This window comes from Pollicipes pollicipes, unplaced genomic scaffold (assembly GCF_011947565.3).
Source record: "Pollicipes pollicipes isolate AB1234 unplaced genomic scaffold, Ppol_2.1 Scaffold_7231;HRSCAF=8579_pilon_pilon_pilon, whole genome shotgun sequence".
Taxonomy (NCBI): domain Eukaryota; kingdom Metazoa; phylum Arthropoda; class Thecostraca; order Pollicipedomorpha; family Pollicipedidae; genus Pollicipes; species Pollicipes pollicipes.
The window spans coordinates 11,901,263-11,916,679 of record NW_023597034.1 but is presented as its reverse complement, the minus strand read 5'-3'; the positions used below and the strand labels follow the sequence as shown (position 1 = coordinate 11,916,679).

General features: G+C 53.1%; 1 protein-coding gene across 1 annotated transcript; it reads left to right on the top strand.

Moving 5' to 3' along the window:
* The first annotated feature begins 8,939 nt into the window (after positions 1 to 8,939).
* Positions 8,940 to 13,769, top strand: LOC119109536 (MAPK-interacting and spindle-stabilizing protein-like). The gene is made up of 5 exons (XM_037233188.1): positions 8,940 to 9,063; positions 9,957 to 10,169; positions 10,551 to 10,664; positions 11,586 to 11,722; positions 12,421 to 13,769. The coding sequence occupies exons 2-5, from the start codon at positions 10,007 to 10,009 to the stop codon at positions 12,466 to 12,468; spliced, it is 462 nt and encodes a 153-aa protein (XP_037089083.1). The 5' UTR covers positions 8,940 to 9,063; positions 9,957 to 10,006; the 3' UTR covers positions 12,469 to 13,769.
* The last annotated feature ends 1,648 nt before the right edge of the window (positions 13,770 to 15,417 follow it).

Here is a 15,417-nt window from a genome sequence, read left to right as displayed (position 1 = left end):
GCACCGCAAACAGCTTCACCTAGGGGCTGGCAAATTGGATATATGCTACCAAATTCAGCAGAACATCACCAAAATACTTGACCTATCTAGAATACCGCCATATAATACAGAATACCGCCGGAATACCCTGAAGTTTCTTCTGAGCCAGAGCTTTTTCCCATCTCGGTCGACGGTGCGGAAGTCGCGAGACAAATATTGGCCTTGGGTTCCTTATTTGCCAATCGTAAGGGGACATATCATCGTTCCAAGGGTGGTTGACAAATCAGAGACCTGAATTAAAAGTCTTCAATGCGAAACCCTAAACCGCATGCCGAGTGAAGTTTGCGGCAGCACAAAGCTCGAATCCACCGAGCAAATTGCCTGTCAACATATACCAGACGTTTCCGAATTGGTAGGGCACATGGGGTTTCACTCAACTGTTCAGCATTCACTTCATTCACTACTGGAACTCTATGAGGTTCAAAGCACTGTCGGAAGTGTTTTAAAAGGAAACTTATAACGTGAGGGTGCATTGCCACCGACTTAGAGTATTTAGTTGCCTGATTTTGTGCTGCGCGATGTTCGCTCCTAAGTGCGTCATAATCTGTCTCAGACGAACCTCGGGAGGAGATTTCCAGGAAATCTTGCGGGAGCGATTAAACAAACTATCTACGTTTCATTTGCCTGTCCCTCACTTGGTGCATATTTAAGTACTTAAAGTAGATCAAGGCACCATTGAAGCATCCGCTGTCGTCATTGTCTCGCCCACATGCCGAAGTGAAAATCAGGAAGCTCTGCTAAACGGGTGGGTTGAACGTAATCGGCTAGAAGGTAAATTACTACTGTTCGCTATGTGTTTTGGCAGCACCGTCGCTGCATGCTCTGCACACGGAATGTGAAAATTGCACTCAAATGTGCTGTAGTTCATACTGGCATGCACAGTCTGTGGAGACTGCATTTGAGGCACTTCCAGTCAGTGATGGCCATTCCCCCTAAGCTTTATTTCTTGCTTAGCCAACTTTGGTGTTTAGAATCACGCAGAACTATGGTATGTTTGGATTCAAAAAGAGAAAACATTTATGGCGGTGGTATGGCAGTTGATGGCATTGTACTCTTTCAGGAAGCGGAACACATTTTTCCAGTTCAGGACCGACCAAATAATAACCAATAGTAAGGCTGGCTTCATTGGCATACTTGATTTTGAACCAAATCTTGGCTGCCAAGGTACACAACTGCTAATATGTTAACAGCTAAATGTGATGATTTGTACTTGAACAGCACCACAGCAGGAATACAGAACCAGATAGGTAGTTAAGCATGAGGCAAGCTGATGATACTCACACTGTGGAATACCTTGTTCCTGATATTCAATTGACAAGGCAAAAATGCAGTGTATTATGATGTTATCAATACCAGAAAATTTATATTTTATCATGCTTTACCTGCAACATTGTTTTTGTTGAGTGGTGTCACCTCTATTATGCACCAATGTGCACCAAAAGGCTATTGCTGACATTCAAGCTATAATTTTGCTCTCCAAGTTTTTTTCTGGGGAAACTCAGAAATTGGTTTGATGTGGTCCAAAGCTCCATAGTTGCTCTAGGAGCTCCTTAAAATAATGCTTGACTCTCTTTTCTTGGAATCCATAAGATGCTAGGAAACTGAGGCAGCTTCCATGAGGATCTGCAGCTCTATATATATCCTTACATATTATCATGGTAATTAGATGATAAGAAAAAAACAAAATGTGATGCTGCTGAAAAATTATATTCAGTGTAAGTCACTGTAAATTGCCTCACAACTGACCTGTCAAAACATTAAAAAGTGGTATGTGCTGCTGCTTAAAACTGTGGAAACATTTAATCAGTAATTGCAAAGAATTAGAGCAAAGACACCATAGCAGCTGACTGGGCAGGGATGCTGAAGCTTAACATTTGCTTGTAGCTTGTTAGGTCTAAGCCTGTGATCACAATTAAAACAGGTCACTGTGACTTGATAAATTGTGCTAGGAAATCAGTGAACAAGGCCAAAACCCAACAGGTCAAGAGTGTTGGTGTATGTTTTGTGTATAATCTCTGTGTATGCCAACATGTGGTTCTAGCAGAAAGAAATTCCACGTACACATGCATGTATCAATCTGTATGTACATAAACATGGTCTTTTAGAAGAAAGAAATCATAAATGCCTATTCACTTCATGGGTTTTATCATCAGCTAGGTAAGATGTCCTATAACTGCCCTGGCTCCCAGCTCTATGCTTATAACTCTATCATCCAAATGAAAAAGTGTGTGGTTCTGGTTTGAAGATGGGGTTACTTAACCTCTGCATGCATCCCCTAACTCCAAATTTGGAACACTGAATGCCAGGTTGTGACTGTTAATTTCTGGGACAGTAGTTCCCTCTGCCTGGAGGTGGGTATGGGGCCACATAGGTGTGCATCTGGCAAATAGACAATATCTCAAACTTCACTGCTGGGCAGAGGGAGGGGGACAGAGACCACATTTTGCATGAAACATGATGAGCTTAAGTCATCTTTTATTTAATTTTGAGTTTTTTATTTTGGTCAAATATGTAGTATCAATATCAAGTCAAGTAAGCTGAGATAGCTGGTGTAGGGGTGTGCCAAGCCCATACAAAGAAGAACAAAACAGTGCATGTGTGATAATGTACAAACAGCACCACATGGCACCTTGCAGTTTGACACACAGCTGATGTCTAATTATATACAAACAGCAGCACATGGTATCTTGTGGTTTTAGCTTACATGCTGTGTTACAGCAGGGACATTTTCTGGTGATCAGTCATAGTGCCCCCTTCAGTAATCCCCATCTCCCTTCACAATGTTATGTGAGCATTCTACTAATAGTTGGATAGGTACATCTTTTGTGCTGTGTCAAACAAAGATGTTTTTAAATGTTATCAAACTTGGATTGTGTTATTCATTTTGGTGACATGCTGTGCATGCCTTCCTTTAGACTTTTTCAAAGTTGTGGTGTCAGACCATTATCTGAGAAGTAGTCCTAACTTCCAAAATGGCTAGCATCAAGGGTAATATTTGCTCTCACTGGTTCACATCTGTGCTTCCCATTGCTGCCATACTTTGCATTGCTTTTTTTACTATCCTCTGTCACATGCTTATGGCTTGCAGTCCACAAATTGTGGCTCTTCAGCACCAAAAGCATAAGAGGGCTTTGGTTTTTAATGTTCAAAGAGGGGATGGATGAGGGGGGTGTCCGGTCCCAGCCGCCGGCCATCACCCACGTGTCCACCAGCAGGTTGGCGCCCAGTTCCAGCTGCCTGCCATCACCCACGTGTCAACCAGCAGGCCGGCGTCTTGCTGACGACTGGTGAGCGCCGGTTCGACCCGAACAGCCTGCGGCGATCGCCCGTCCATAGCACCAATGGCGCTCAGACGCAAACAGGAGGAGAAGAACCTGCAGCTGCTGCGCGAGCTGGCGGCACAGCAGCACAACAAGCAGTGCCTGGACTGCGGCCAGCGCGGCCCCACCTATGTCAACATGACTATTGGCTCTTTCGTCTGCACCTCCTGCTCGGGACGGTTGTAAGTGTGGCCGCACCGCCTCACGATGGGGTAGAATGTCATGCAGCATATGTTGCCATATGCATGCTGATGATGCTCTAAGCACACCTTACTTGAGAGCATGCTCATCACATTCCATCAGCACTTTTATGTATTCATTATGTTCATGTTCGTGGATGGCCTGAGCATGTTGACTGGGCTAGGAGTTCACCGGGTCACGTCATGCGTCACCCTTGATTACCGCCACTGCTGGGTTTTGTCTGGTTGGCGATCATGGCCGCCAGCAGTTGGTTGGCTAGTTTGTGTGAGTCCAGTCCAGAATCCGGGTCTCATCTGATGGGACCCTTCTAGAAGGCATGTTGCGCTTGTGGGTCGGGTGCACGCAAGGACGGCCTGGTAGTGCGACCTTGTATGGAGTTGGTTTGCACATCGATAGGGAAGACCGGTAGGCTCCTGACTGGACTATGTGGGGATCTTCCCACATCCTGTGTTTGAGCGAACATGTACCTGAATTTTCCCAAAAGATCCCAGGATCCTATAAATGTGGAACCTGATGGGGTCATGTCATGCAACATGGAAAATAGGCGAGGAGAAACCGAAAGCGCACATCTGTGGCAACATGAGCGTCACGACAGTGACCAGACGTCAGCCAAACTTGCCCTTAGCCAAAATCGCGCGTGTGTTCGCCATGAGGTCTCCGTGATCTGTGGCCCGTCTCCTTGACGAGATGTTTTTCCGCCACTACAGACGAGGCCTGACACCTCCACATCGAGTCAAGTCCATATCTATGGCCAGCTTTTCTGCCGAGGAAATTGAGTTCATCAAACAGCGTGGAAACGAGGTATGCTGTAGTGCTGCCTGGCGGATAACCCTCGTCTCCAGGAGGTGCGACAGACCTCTGCATGGAGTACAGCCCGTCCCCCCGCTGGCACTGCATCCCATGCGAAGAAAGCTACGACTGAAAATCGCTGCCTGGCGCCTATGTGTTTCCATTGGGTTTCCGAGGTGATTTTATATGGGCGCTGCTACCTTTTCCTGTTAAAATTGAACCAGTCGCACATATCCAATTTAGGCACTTGCGATCCAGACGGCAAGGTTCGTTCTCCCTGGTGCGTCTGCAAGAGTTTGTGTTTCCCGTTTAAAAGAAAAATTATCGCAGAATCTTTTATTCGTAGCACATCACATGAGAAACGCACGATCGCCATAGGTCATTATTGCTATGAACTGGATGTGCAACAGACCAAGGCCTGTATTCATTGGCATCAATGCGGCTTTGGAGCCGGTCGGCCGCTGGCCAGGTGCTGCACGTGCAGTGCACTGGCGCCTGTAGGTGAACTGTGAAAACTTGGCACTTGACGCACACGACATGATTTCCTCTTTTCGAGCATCACCGGTCTGCTGTAATGCATACAGCATTGAGCTGCTTTTTTACTTCAGTGCGAGTGGAAATGGCTCCCTATTCACACACTGGTAGCACAAGTGTGCATTCTCGTCTCACGCTCAAGTGATAGGTGATGCGAGCTTCCGTTACCAACATCCAATGTATTTAAGCTGGTTTTGATGGGCAAGCAGTCTACTTGGGCGAAAGGAACTCAACTTGTGCTTGCCATGTGCATGGATTTTTTACTGGAATATCTGCACTCTTGAGTGCATCCAGTTAAGAAAATGGCGTGATTCCAATTAGTACTGCGAGATTGCAGAGTTACTTCCAGAATTAGGTGTGCTCCGATTCGCGGTCCAATGGCGAGTTCATAAATGGATTGAAAATTTGTGTACTTGTGGTGGAAAATGAGATAAAATGATGTGGAAATAGGAGAAATAGAAACTGTAAAACCTCCTAAAATGGACCGCAAGTTGGATTTGGCACTCCGGTTTTACATTCTGGCAGTTCAGCCCCCCACGTCTGAGCATACCTTACTGTTACGTCTATTACATCACATCTTTACATAGCATACCGAATGTAGCAAAGGCCCACAAAGGAACCCGCCGACACCAACTCGCATTACTGAGTGACCAGCGGTGTGGGAAAATACCCAGAAAAATGGGCGGCTTTTTAACTGGTGCGATGCTTCCGTCCCATGGTCTTCCCTTTGCTGAACTCGAGCTACTACTTACCGTGTCTTGCTTTATGTGCTGCAGTGGTGTAAAGCGGTGTGGCTAGGCTTGCTTGACCCGAGCCGGCATCCAGAGGCAGACTCCAAGGAGGACCAGCAGATCAAAGACTTCATGGCTGTGAAATACGAAAAGAAACGGCAAGTGTCCCCCGCTAAAGATCTGTGTTTTCAGCTTATTATAATAGTCAAAGTCATTTCTGTGGTAATGTTTCGGTGGCACCTCAATCATTTGAACACATGTTGCGACTGGTGCGTTACCGCTGCCTTCCAACCTGCACATGCGGGGCTTAATTCTTCCTTGAATTAAATAAGTTGCAGTGATGTTTGAAGATGACGAAAGCGGAAGTGCGTTCTCGGTTAAAAAGGTGTGGTGGTATAGTTCATCTGTTCCGCTGTGTTTCTACGATACGGGCGTGTCCAGTTTGCGGAACGTGTTGGCTTGCGCTTCTCTCCCAGAGCTGGCTCCGCCGCGCGCTGACTGGACATTCACGCCGCAGATACTACGTGGACCCGAGCGTGGCCTTCAAGGACGGGCCGGCGGGCGGTCAGCATTCGCCGCCGGCGGCGAGCGCGGCGCCGGCGGCCGAGCCCGTGCCGCCCGTGCGGCCCCTCTCCAAGTTGGCCGGCGGACCCGTCAAACCCATAGTACTCAATCAAAACGTGAGCACGCCACGCGTGGAGCGGGACGGCGGGGATGCGCGGGGCTGGCCTCGCTCGGCACCGTATAGCCAGTTCTGGACGCGCTAGGCGAGACCTATATGGATATGCTATCCAGTCCTAGGGACACTGGGCTGGGCCGGATCCAGACTTCAGATTCGTGTGCAGAGTACAGGGAACGTCGTAGAAGGTCGCGTATAGATCCGCTTGTGCAGCTCGCAACACACTGGGCTTTGTATCCGAGTACAGATATTTTGACTTAACCCTGAGTATGCTGTATGGGGCTGCCGTGGACCTGATTATGCTGTATTGGAGTGGGGACGGATCCTATTGTGCAGTACTGGGCACAGTGGGCTTGTCTGGGCACACCTTTATTCTGGTTTGATGCATATCATGGAACAATGAAGCGTTGCCTTGGAGGGCATCCGCGTGAATGGACACTAGCTACTGTCAGCCTTTTTTTTGCCGTGCAAACTACAGTACAGTTTGACCTTGGCTTGGGTGGTATCACTGGTGCGCAACTGTGCCGCGGTCGGTCCGTGTCTCACCCCCCAACTCCCCTCAGGATCCGACCCGACCCGGCTCTGACCCGTTCCACATCCGTCAGAAGGCGGCGTCCGGCGCGGCCCCGTCCCGGCCCACCGAGAAGAAGAACATCGACCTGCTGGCTGACCTCAGTCCGGTCACCTCGTCCGCCCAAGTTGACCCGTTCTCGCCGACCGGTGGCGGCGGCGCCACCCGCGCGCCGCCGGCCACCGCCAACTTCGCCAACTTTGCCAACTTCGACTCGCTCAACGCGTCGTCGCAGCAAACAGGTACAGACGCAGGTCAGTTGGCGAACGCCAGCCAGTTCCCAGCTTTTCGGAAACTGGTAGCGGTAGTGAAACTATACTTAAATGTCTCCATTGCTCTTGACGTCGGTCAAGTGTCATTCGTCGTGGAATGGCATGTTTATTCTCGCTTGTGGCTCCTTCAGCTTCACGTGTTACTGCAAAGAAAGCCGCTGTTATCTCTTGAACTTCTCGTGGTGGTCAGGAACAATGCAAAGGTGGGTTTTGCCAGTCTCAAGATCCATTCGTGAAGTCATAAGAATGGTTTACAAAGCTCCGCTGTTATTCATGAAAAGCTTGATTTTGTGAGATACGCGTGGATTTTATGGATCAGCGGTCAGCGTGCTGTGCGCTGCATTCGGTGGTTAAGTTTCCACCTACACTTGTCCCCAGATGATTTGTTGTGTACATGTACATGCACGCCTGTGCCCGCCGGTGAACGGACACGTACATTACTTGACGGGTGCACCCTAACCTGGCTTGCTTTCTTGCTTTTTCTTGAAAACTGGAGGTTTACCCCTTCGGATATCCATTGGAAGCCTCGTCATAAGCAGCGCCTGCATTCTGCGAGCATTTACTAGAACAGATCTTAGACAATTCTAAACGTGGCAGATTTCAAAAATGTTGGAATGTTTGGTGGGATAACGTGGACCTCACTCACTTTCTGATATGAAGTTGAAATAAAGTACTCATAGTTGGCGGCCCTCACTTTTATCATCGCCCGGGCATATCTCAAAAACTGTGGCCTGAATAGGCTTACTCTGACGCCGCTGGTCGCCTCGGGCCCTCTGTGTGACCGTCACCGGGTGCCTCGGGCCCTCTGTGTGACCGTCACCGGGTGCCTCGGGCCCTCTGTGTGACCGTCACCGGGTGCCTCGGGCCCTCTGTGTGACCGTCACCGGGTGCCTCGGGCCCTCTGTGTGACCGTCACCGGGGGCCTCGGGCCCTCTGTGTGACCGTCGCCGGGTGCCTCAGGCCCTCTGTGTGACCGTCACCGGGTGCCTCGGGCCGTCTATGTGTCTGTGTGACCGTCATCGGGTGCCTCGGGCCCTCTGTGTGACCGTCACCGGGTGCTTCGGGCCCTCTGTGTGACCGTCACCGGGTGCCTCGGGCCCTCTGTGTGACCATCACCGGGTGCCTCGGGCTGTCTGTGTGACCATCGCCGGGTGCCGTCTGTGTGACCATCGCCGGGTGCCGTCTGTGTGACCGTCGCCGGGTGCCTCGGGCCCTCTGTGTGACCGTCGCCGGGTGCCTCGGGCCCTCTGTGTGACCATCGCCGGGTGCCTCGGGCCCTCTGTGTGACCATCGCCGGGTGCCGTCTGTGTGACCGTCACCGGGTGCCGTCTGTGTGACCATCGCCGGGTGCCGTCTGTGTGACCATCACCGGGTGCCTCGGACCATCTGTGTGACCATCGCCGGGTGCCGTCTGTGTGACCGTCGCCGGGTGCCTCGGGCCCTCTGTGTGACCGTCACCGGGTGCCGTCTGTGTGACCGTCACCGGGTGCCTCGGACCATCTGTGTGACCACCGCCGGGTGCCGTCTGTGTGACCGTCACCGGGTGCCTCGGGCCCTCTGTGTGACCGTCACCGGGTGCCTCGGACTATCTGTGTGACCATCGCCGGGTGCCATCTGTGTGACCGTCGCCGGGTGCCTCCAGCCGTCTGTGTGACCGTCACCGTGCGGTCAGGTGGCCGTCGCCCGGCGGGTGCCGTGCCGACGCCGTTCGCCAACTTCAGCTCGCCGGCCGCAGCCCTCTCGGCCGTGCCGCTCTCCACGGCCGCAGCCACGCCTACGTCCGCGCCAGCGCCGGCACCAGTCCCGGCCCCGGCCGCTGCAGGCGCCGGCGCCGGCGGCGACCGTTACGCCGCGCTCAAGGAGCTGGACGAGGTGCTGAAGGCTGAGGTGGATCCCAAGCTGGACTGGGCCACGACGGCGGCCAGAGGTGAGTGGCCGCGCCCAGTCGGCTGCGGTTCTGCCATCTGTCTGTCTGTCGAATCTCGTCGCTCGCCTCACGGGTGAAGCCCGGAACTAAACGCGACGAGGCTGGAATGACCAGGCCGGCGTCAAGGCCGACAACCTAAGCCTCTTCTACATATGCCTGTTCCTACTTTGCTGGTCGTTTTCACCTTGGCTCGGGAAATCGCCAACACGACGGTCTGCCGCTTGAATCAAATGCTCGAACGAGAGTTTTACTTCTGCATTTCAGTCGTGGCCACCATTGCGACCGCATCTTCTTGTTGCATTGTGTGGTTTTTGGCTCTTAGTTTTCGAAACCTGCATCTAGAGCAGTGCAATGCTGTGAACTACGACCGCTGGCTTGTAAACCCTACAATAGCTCATATTTAGTGGCAGCTTTTCCATGCGTCTAAAGCTCATTTGATCTGCTGAACCGAGCATAATAGTGGTCTCCATCTGAGCACATCTAGGTCTCCATTCTCCTCTCTATTCTACGAGGAATAACGCTATTAATACTGGCATCTAGAGATGCAATGACATTGAATACACTAATGCAATGGCGTTGATATCCAACCAGGATCTCCTGTGGGGTACCGGTAGTGTAGAAGTTAACGCGTCTGCGTTAACCACTGCGCGTCTGGGAAACCAGAGGTACGGGGTTCGATCCGGATCTCCTGTGGGCCTTCCGGCTGGCATAGGGCATATTCAGCTCACAGCATGGCCTCAGTACAGGCTCCGCTGCTCCTGTCCCGTTTGTCATCACACTCCCGGTGACGACATGGGCTGGCCGACATTCACCGCCTTGTGTCCCACCGGTTGGCGCCATATCTGCCAGCTTTTCGGGGCCGTCTGCTCACCCGGTCGTCTTTGCGCTCGCAGAGCCGGCGCCGGCCAGCCAGGGCTGGGCCGCGTTCGGCAGTGGGCCGGCTATGACGCCGAACGGGCCGGCCCCGTACGGCCAGAGTCCGCAGACCAGCGCCTACGGCCAGAGTCCTCAGACGGCCGGTTATGGCCAGAGCCCGCAGCAGCACGGTCTGGCCGGCTTCGCGCAGGCGCAGTACGTGCCGGCCAGCGCCAACGGCTACGCGCCAGGTGAGACTCGGCCTGCGGGCGAAGCGTCCGGCGCTAAGGCGGGGAGGCTGGGCGCGACCCAACCAACACGAGACGTTTTTCTCGGCGGCGACGACAAGCGTCGCATGCCGCTGATGGGCAGGCAGTGGCTGGAACCGCCACCTGTGGCTCTCGCCCGTCGTGCTGCGCCAAACGGCTTGTGATGAGGTGGTCCGATCGGTACGCTCTCTGCTGCCGGGTCGGGACAGTAGAGTTGTCAAAGCGCATTGGTGGAGCGGCGAGGCGACGACGTGGTCGGCACCCGGCTTGGATTGGGGGCCGGCTGCTTTGTTGCTGAGCCGGGACGTGGGTGTTGGCCATGCCGCGATCCTGGCGCGTGCTGACCGACTGGCCGGCTGCCAGGGAGCCCGTGGCCGCAGCCTGTCTGCCCGCCCGCCTCCTTCGGCCCCTACAGCCCGGCCGGATATGGCGGCTACCGACAGCCGTACATGAGTCCGTACGCCGCCCCGGTGTCAGGTCAGGCCACCGCCTGCACCCCGCCCCCTCTCCCCTGGGGACAAGTGTAATTGTTTTCCTCGGCCCGACCGCGCTGTCTAGCGACCGGCAGTCGTGCTGTCATGGCTGCTGTGTTTCGTGGATGTGGCTTTGGTGTGGCACGCTTGTCCGGTATTGTTTTGCCTTTTTCGGCATGGCTTGCCCTTGCTTGCCCATGGGCACGCAATTACATGTAACATTACATGACAGTGTCTATCTTGCAACGCCTGACCGCTGACCGCGCGGGATCCGGTGATGCTCATAGTGCACGCATTTCATAAGTGATCCTTATTGGTGGAGCTTCGTGTCGTTAATTTTGCCAGTGGTGTCGTCCAGTGACGTTTTGTTGGGTGTTGCACTCCGCAACCAGTTGGATTTCTGCTACTATTATTCCGCTTGGTTCGCGTACTAGAATAGTCCCGTAACAGCTGTGCTTCATGTATCTACGTTTTAGCACAGATCATAGTGCAGGTTTTATTGGTGAATGTTGGCGATCCTGCTGTGCTGAGTGGCGTATTTATGTCCTTGCTCTTAGAATTCAACCAAGGCAAGACAAGATATTGAACTGAACCGCATTCACTGGCGCCGTTCACCATGAGCCCTTGTCATCGCTCCGCTTTGCACCAAACTCTAGCACGTCATTGCGCGCGGATATATTAGCAGTTCCCGGAATCAGAAGATGAACGCAGTGCATAGTCGGGGCCTCGGAGCAGTCGCGACTTTATCTTTGAATGCATGCTTGTTCCATGGCACAAGTTGAAATATCTTGCTTCTCTTTGCGCCATATCACTCTTTTGGAATGGAGTTTTATCTGCCAAATATTTGTCACTCAGCCGTCAAGTAATGCCGTCTGTTGCCGTAATGTGGCGGCCCGTATCGCTGAGTCGTTCGTGCTGCTTGCAGAGATGGGCTTATCGGGCTACGGCGCCACCAATGGCTCGTCGGGTATGCTGCCAGGCGGCCAGTGGGCGGCGCCGGGGCCGCAGGCGGCCGGCTGGGGCCCATCGGCGCCCGCCCCGCCCGCCGCTAACCCCTTCATGGTAAGGCGCTGGTACTAGCGCCGCGCGGGCTCCTTCGCCAGCTGGGTGTGCCCGCGTGCGCGTATGTGTGTGTGTGTGTGGCTGCGGCCGCGGTCGCGGAGTCAGCCAAACGGCGGTGGCGCATGCGAGCGTGTCGTGGCCCGGGCGCGCTTGAGGCGGCGGCAGGCGACAGGGGCGTCGGTGAGGTGCCAGGTCCTGGCGCGGCGCCACAACAGCCACCACCACCGACGACGCCTCACTGGAGCGCCACCGAAGAGATCATTTGTCCTGCCCTGCGTACCGTAATGTTTTCTCGCCTGGTATGTCTTCGCCGGTTGAATGCAGGGAGTCGGCGTCGACAGCGACCGGGGCCACGTGCACCTACCCCGACCGCCCGGCTTGCCGTTTTGTGATAACAGTGAGCCACTTTCTGGGGTCGTTAGCTGTGTTGCCAGTGTGACCAGTACCATTGCCGGAGTAGTGCCGGGTATGGCATGCATGGGATTGTTCATGCGTCGTGTCGCTGCACCGCCTGTGTGTTTCGACGTTTTATGTTGCGCGTGGGGCGAGTAGTTTGAGTCTTTTGGCAGTTCATGCTTTGCAAGCTTGGCCGCGCGGTGGAGTCCCGGCCCGCCCGCGTTGGGAGCGTCCTGGAAGCCGCATGGGGCCAGCACGGCTCGGCTGCTGCACTGAGTCACGCTTGTTTCCTCTGTTCGCAGTCCTGCAACGGCAGCACGCCAGTCAACCCGCACAACCCGTTCCTTTGATGGTGGCTCGGCTCGCCCGAGCGTGAACTGTCGCGCCCGACCGGCCGTTACCATCACCCCGCCCCCCCCCCCCCTCCGTCTGCCTCTGGAGCGCGCGCGCGCCCCATGGCGCACCGTCAGCAGTATGATTGTGATATTGAGTTATGGATGCGGCATGGCTCCGCCCCGCACCTATTCGACGCTTGGTTGCGGTCGATCCGTGGTTTGCCCTCATTTACTTTCGAGCTTCTGTTGCAAAGCTGCAGGGATAATGTTTTGGTGTGTTTAGTGCTTTGTCTCGTATTCTCTGCCCAGGGCGGGTGGTCGGCCCGGCTCCTATTCGGACCTGATGCTGGCTGCACCGGCAGCGGGCACGCGCTCAGGTTGCTCAGACACTTTTTATGACGAGTCACCAGCTCGGCCTCGCCCGCCTTTCCGGCATGTCCGCGCTCTCGTTATCCGTGTCGCCGTCGTGGGCTGGAACGTGGGCATCCGGCGGTGGCCCGTCCGGTTCAAAATTGTGTTTGACACTACGCTGTGACATTGAATGTGCAATCTTTCTAGGGGTTGGTGCGCTTGCAGGCCCTGCCTATTCTCGCAGGCTGTTGACGGTTTTCCGGTAGTGTGCATCGAGTGTGGTGAGATGGCATTCCATCCCGGGTACCCTCAAGCTCGCCATCACTTGGCACGCGTCAAGTGGCGCCAGCTATTACTGTTGGTAATGTCTGGCTCGTGCTTGGGACTGGGCTCATGTCCTTCTTGCAACGAATGTCTTGCGCGCACAGCAGTAGATACGTATGCATCGGGATAGTGATGGCCACTTTCCTGGGCTGGTACCTGCGGCCCGTTCTGTGTCCGCCGCTTCTGGCGGCCTCCACACTCACATTCTGGTCCGAGGTGAACCGGTGGAAGGACCAGCGGTAAGACCATCCCCCACGCTCTCCACCAGCCCTGACGTATACTCACGCGCCGGGAGAGCGAACCGGCGCTCTCCTGACCCCTCCCCCTCTTCGCGGTCGTTCGGGCACCCCGGGGGCACCGCCACCGCCCACGCTTCGATCTGGACTGGTCCCTACGCTCTCCGTGGGCGCCCCTTAGCACTGGAACATGGCGCTGTATTCGAGCTGCGTGGTTCGCCGTAAGACGCCTCCGAACTCTTGTTCTCTGAATAATGTGGTTGTCTGTATGGTGCTTCGTGTGCGCATTTTGCGACCACAGGGCGGGCAAACGCCCAGCTGTCAAGAGACGGAAGTGACGGTGTTTGTGTGTAATATATCATGTTATCCTATCGTCAGTATCATATTAATAAACTCGTGATTTTATCGTGTTTTTGTGCGGACATAGTTTGGGGACCTTTACGTGTCGCACCATTCGACCACGGGACCGGTCATTTTGTGCGTCATATGCCCGCTGCTGGTAAATAAATAAGTTTGAGCGGTGACCGCAACCTGAACATGATGACGCAAAAACGACGTGCTAAAGCCTTATAACAACCACTGATGACCCCAGACGTTTGAGAAACGCTGCAAGGTATTGGTATTGGTGTTGGTTTTGCTGGCGCGCCGAATATATTTCCGTCATCCGACACTATTGGTCAGAAGAGCCATGAGTGATTTCTGGCTAGCGCACATTTGACCGAATCCACTCAAAAATATTTTTTTAAATAGGCTTTAAATAGGCTTTTTAAAATGAGGCTTCCGAAGACATCTAGTGCAATGCCCCGAATGATCAGATTATTTAAGTCGCAAAAAACAGACAGCTCTAACAAACCCCGAAATACTGAAACGCCATTTCGTGGGCTTTGCATTCGGCCTTAATGTTATCGACAACTCCGCAAAGACTGAAGCCGCTGCATAATGTAGTCACTACATAATTGCCATAGCGCAAGACAAATCCCCTCGCATGATAAAATATGGATCGCATCCGGAGAAATTCCGCAGTGCCACAATTGTAACACAATTTTCGGCAGCCCAGATTCTCCTACAGAACCACAAAACAACATAACCAATAAAGTGACATGCTAGGGCAAATTACAGAGCCAGCACCATGTTAATCATAATGACACGTTTACCTAAGTATGTCCGACTCACAGCGGACCAACACTGGCCCGAGAAGTTGATGATGTTGCCGGTTTTGGAACTGAATAATACCGACCGCTTTGGCCTAAACAGATAAAATGGGTCACGAAAACTTGACATACGACGCCAAATCCATGGCCACCAACGCCTACACAAAACAGCCGCATCATTTGCGACATGGTGTCAATAAGAAACACCAAAGATTCCGAGCATATCAACCCCGTCGAACGAAATGGCCAGGCATGGCCTGATCCATTCACATTCAATTTACAGGAAATCTGATTGCTGGTTTCGCTTTCAGACCGCATTACGCTGAGCCTCTTTGTGTACTAGACTCTCATGAAAGACAGACATTCCAAGGCACTCAAAAGACCTACTTGTATGGCGTTAACCAAACGCGCCTCGCTCCATTTGCTTAGGTCTTGACATGACCAACCTGAAAATAACGCTTACTTTTGTTGTCAAGTCAAAAAACGGGTAACTAGCAATTTCACAATTGTTCAGAAGAACGTTTTTTGTGCTTTTTCGGTGTCATGGCCGCAAATGAGACTGAATGAGTAGAAATGGTGCACCAATCGGATGAGAAAAAAAAACATGTCTCTTTCTACCAATGAGAAAATGAAGGGCAGTACGTATACATCCCCCGAACGGAGGGCGGTTGCGCACCGGGCTTATACACCCTCCAAAACAGAGGCCGGTTACGCATCGGGTTCATACACCCTCCAAAAATGTTTCAGATGGCTGTACGTGCCAAGCATACTCGGATTGGCAGCCTTGGAAGAAAGAAAGTGCAAAAATGCAGAAGCCCGTGCGAAAAGTCCGTTCCATGCGAGATAGACATAAAATGATCACGAAATCCACCAACTCGCTCTGTACCATTTCTATTCTAATC

Coding starts and splice junctions, on each gene's coding strand:
- LOC119109536 (XM_037233188.1), top strand. CDS start 10,007: ATGACGCCGAACGGGCCGGCCCCGTACGGCCAGAGTCCGCAGACCAGC. Junction 10,665..11,585: donor GTACGCCGCCCCGGTGTCAG/GTCAGGCCACCG, acceptor TGCTGCTTGCAG/AGATGGGCTTATCGGGCTAC. Junction 11,723..12,420: donor CCGCCGCTAACCCCTTCATG/GTAAGGCGCTGG, acceptor CTCTGTTCGCAG/TCCTGCAACGGCAGCACGCC.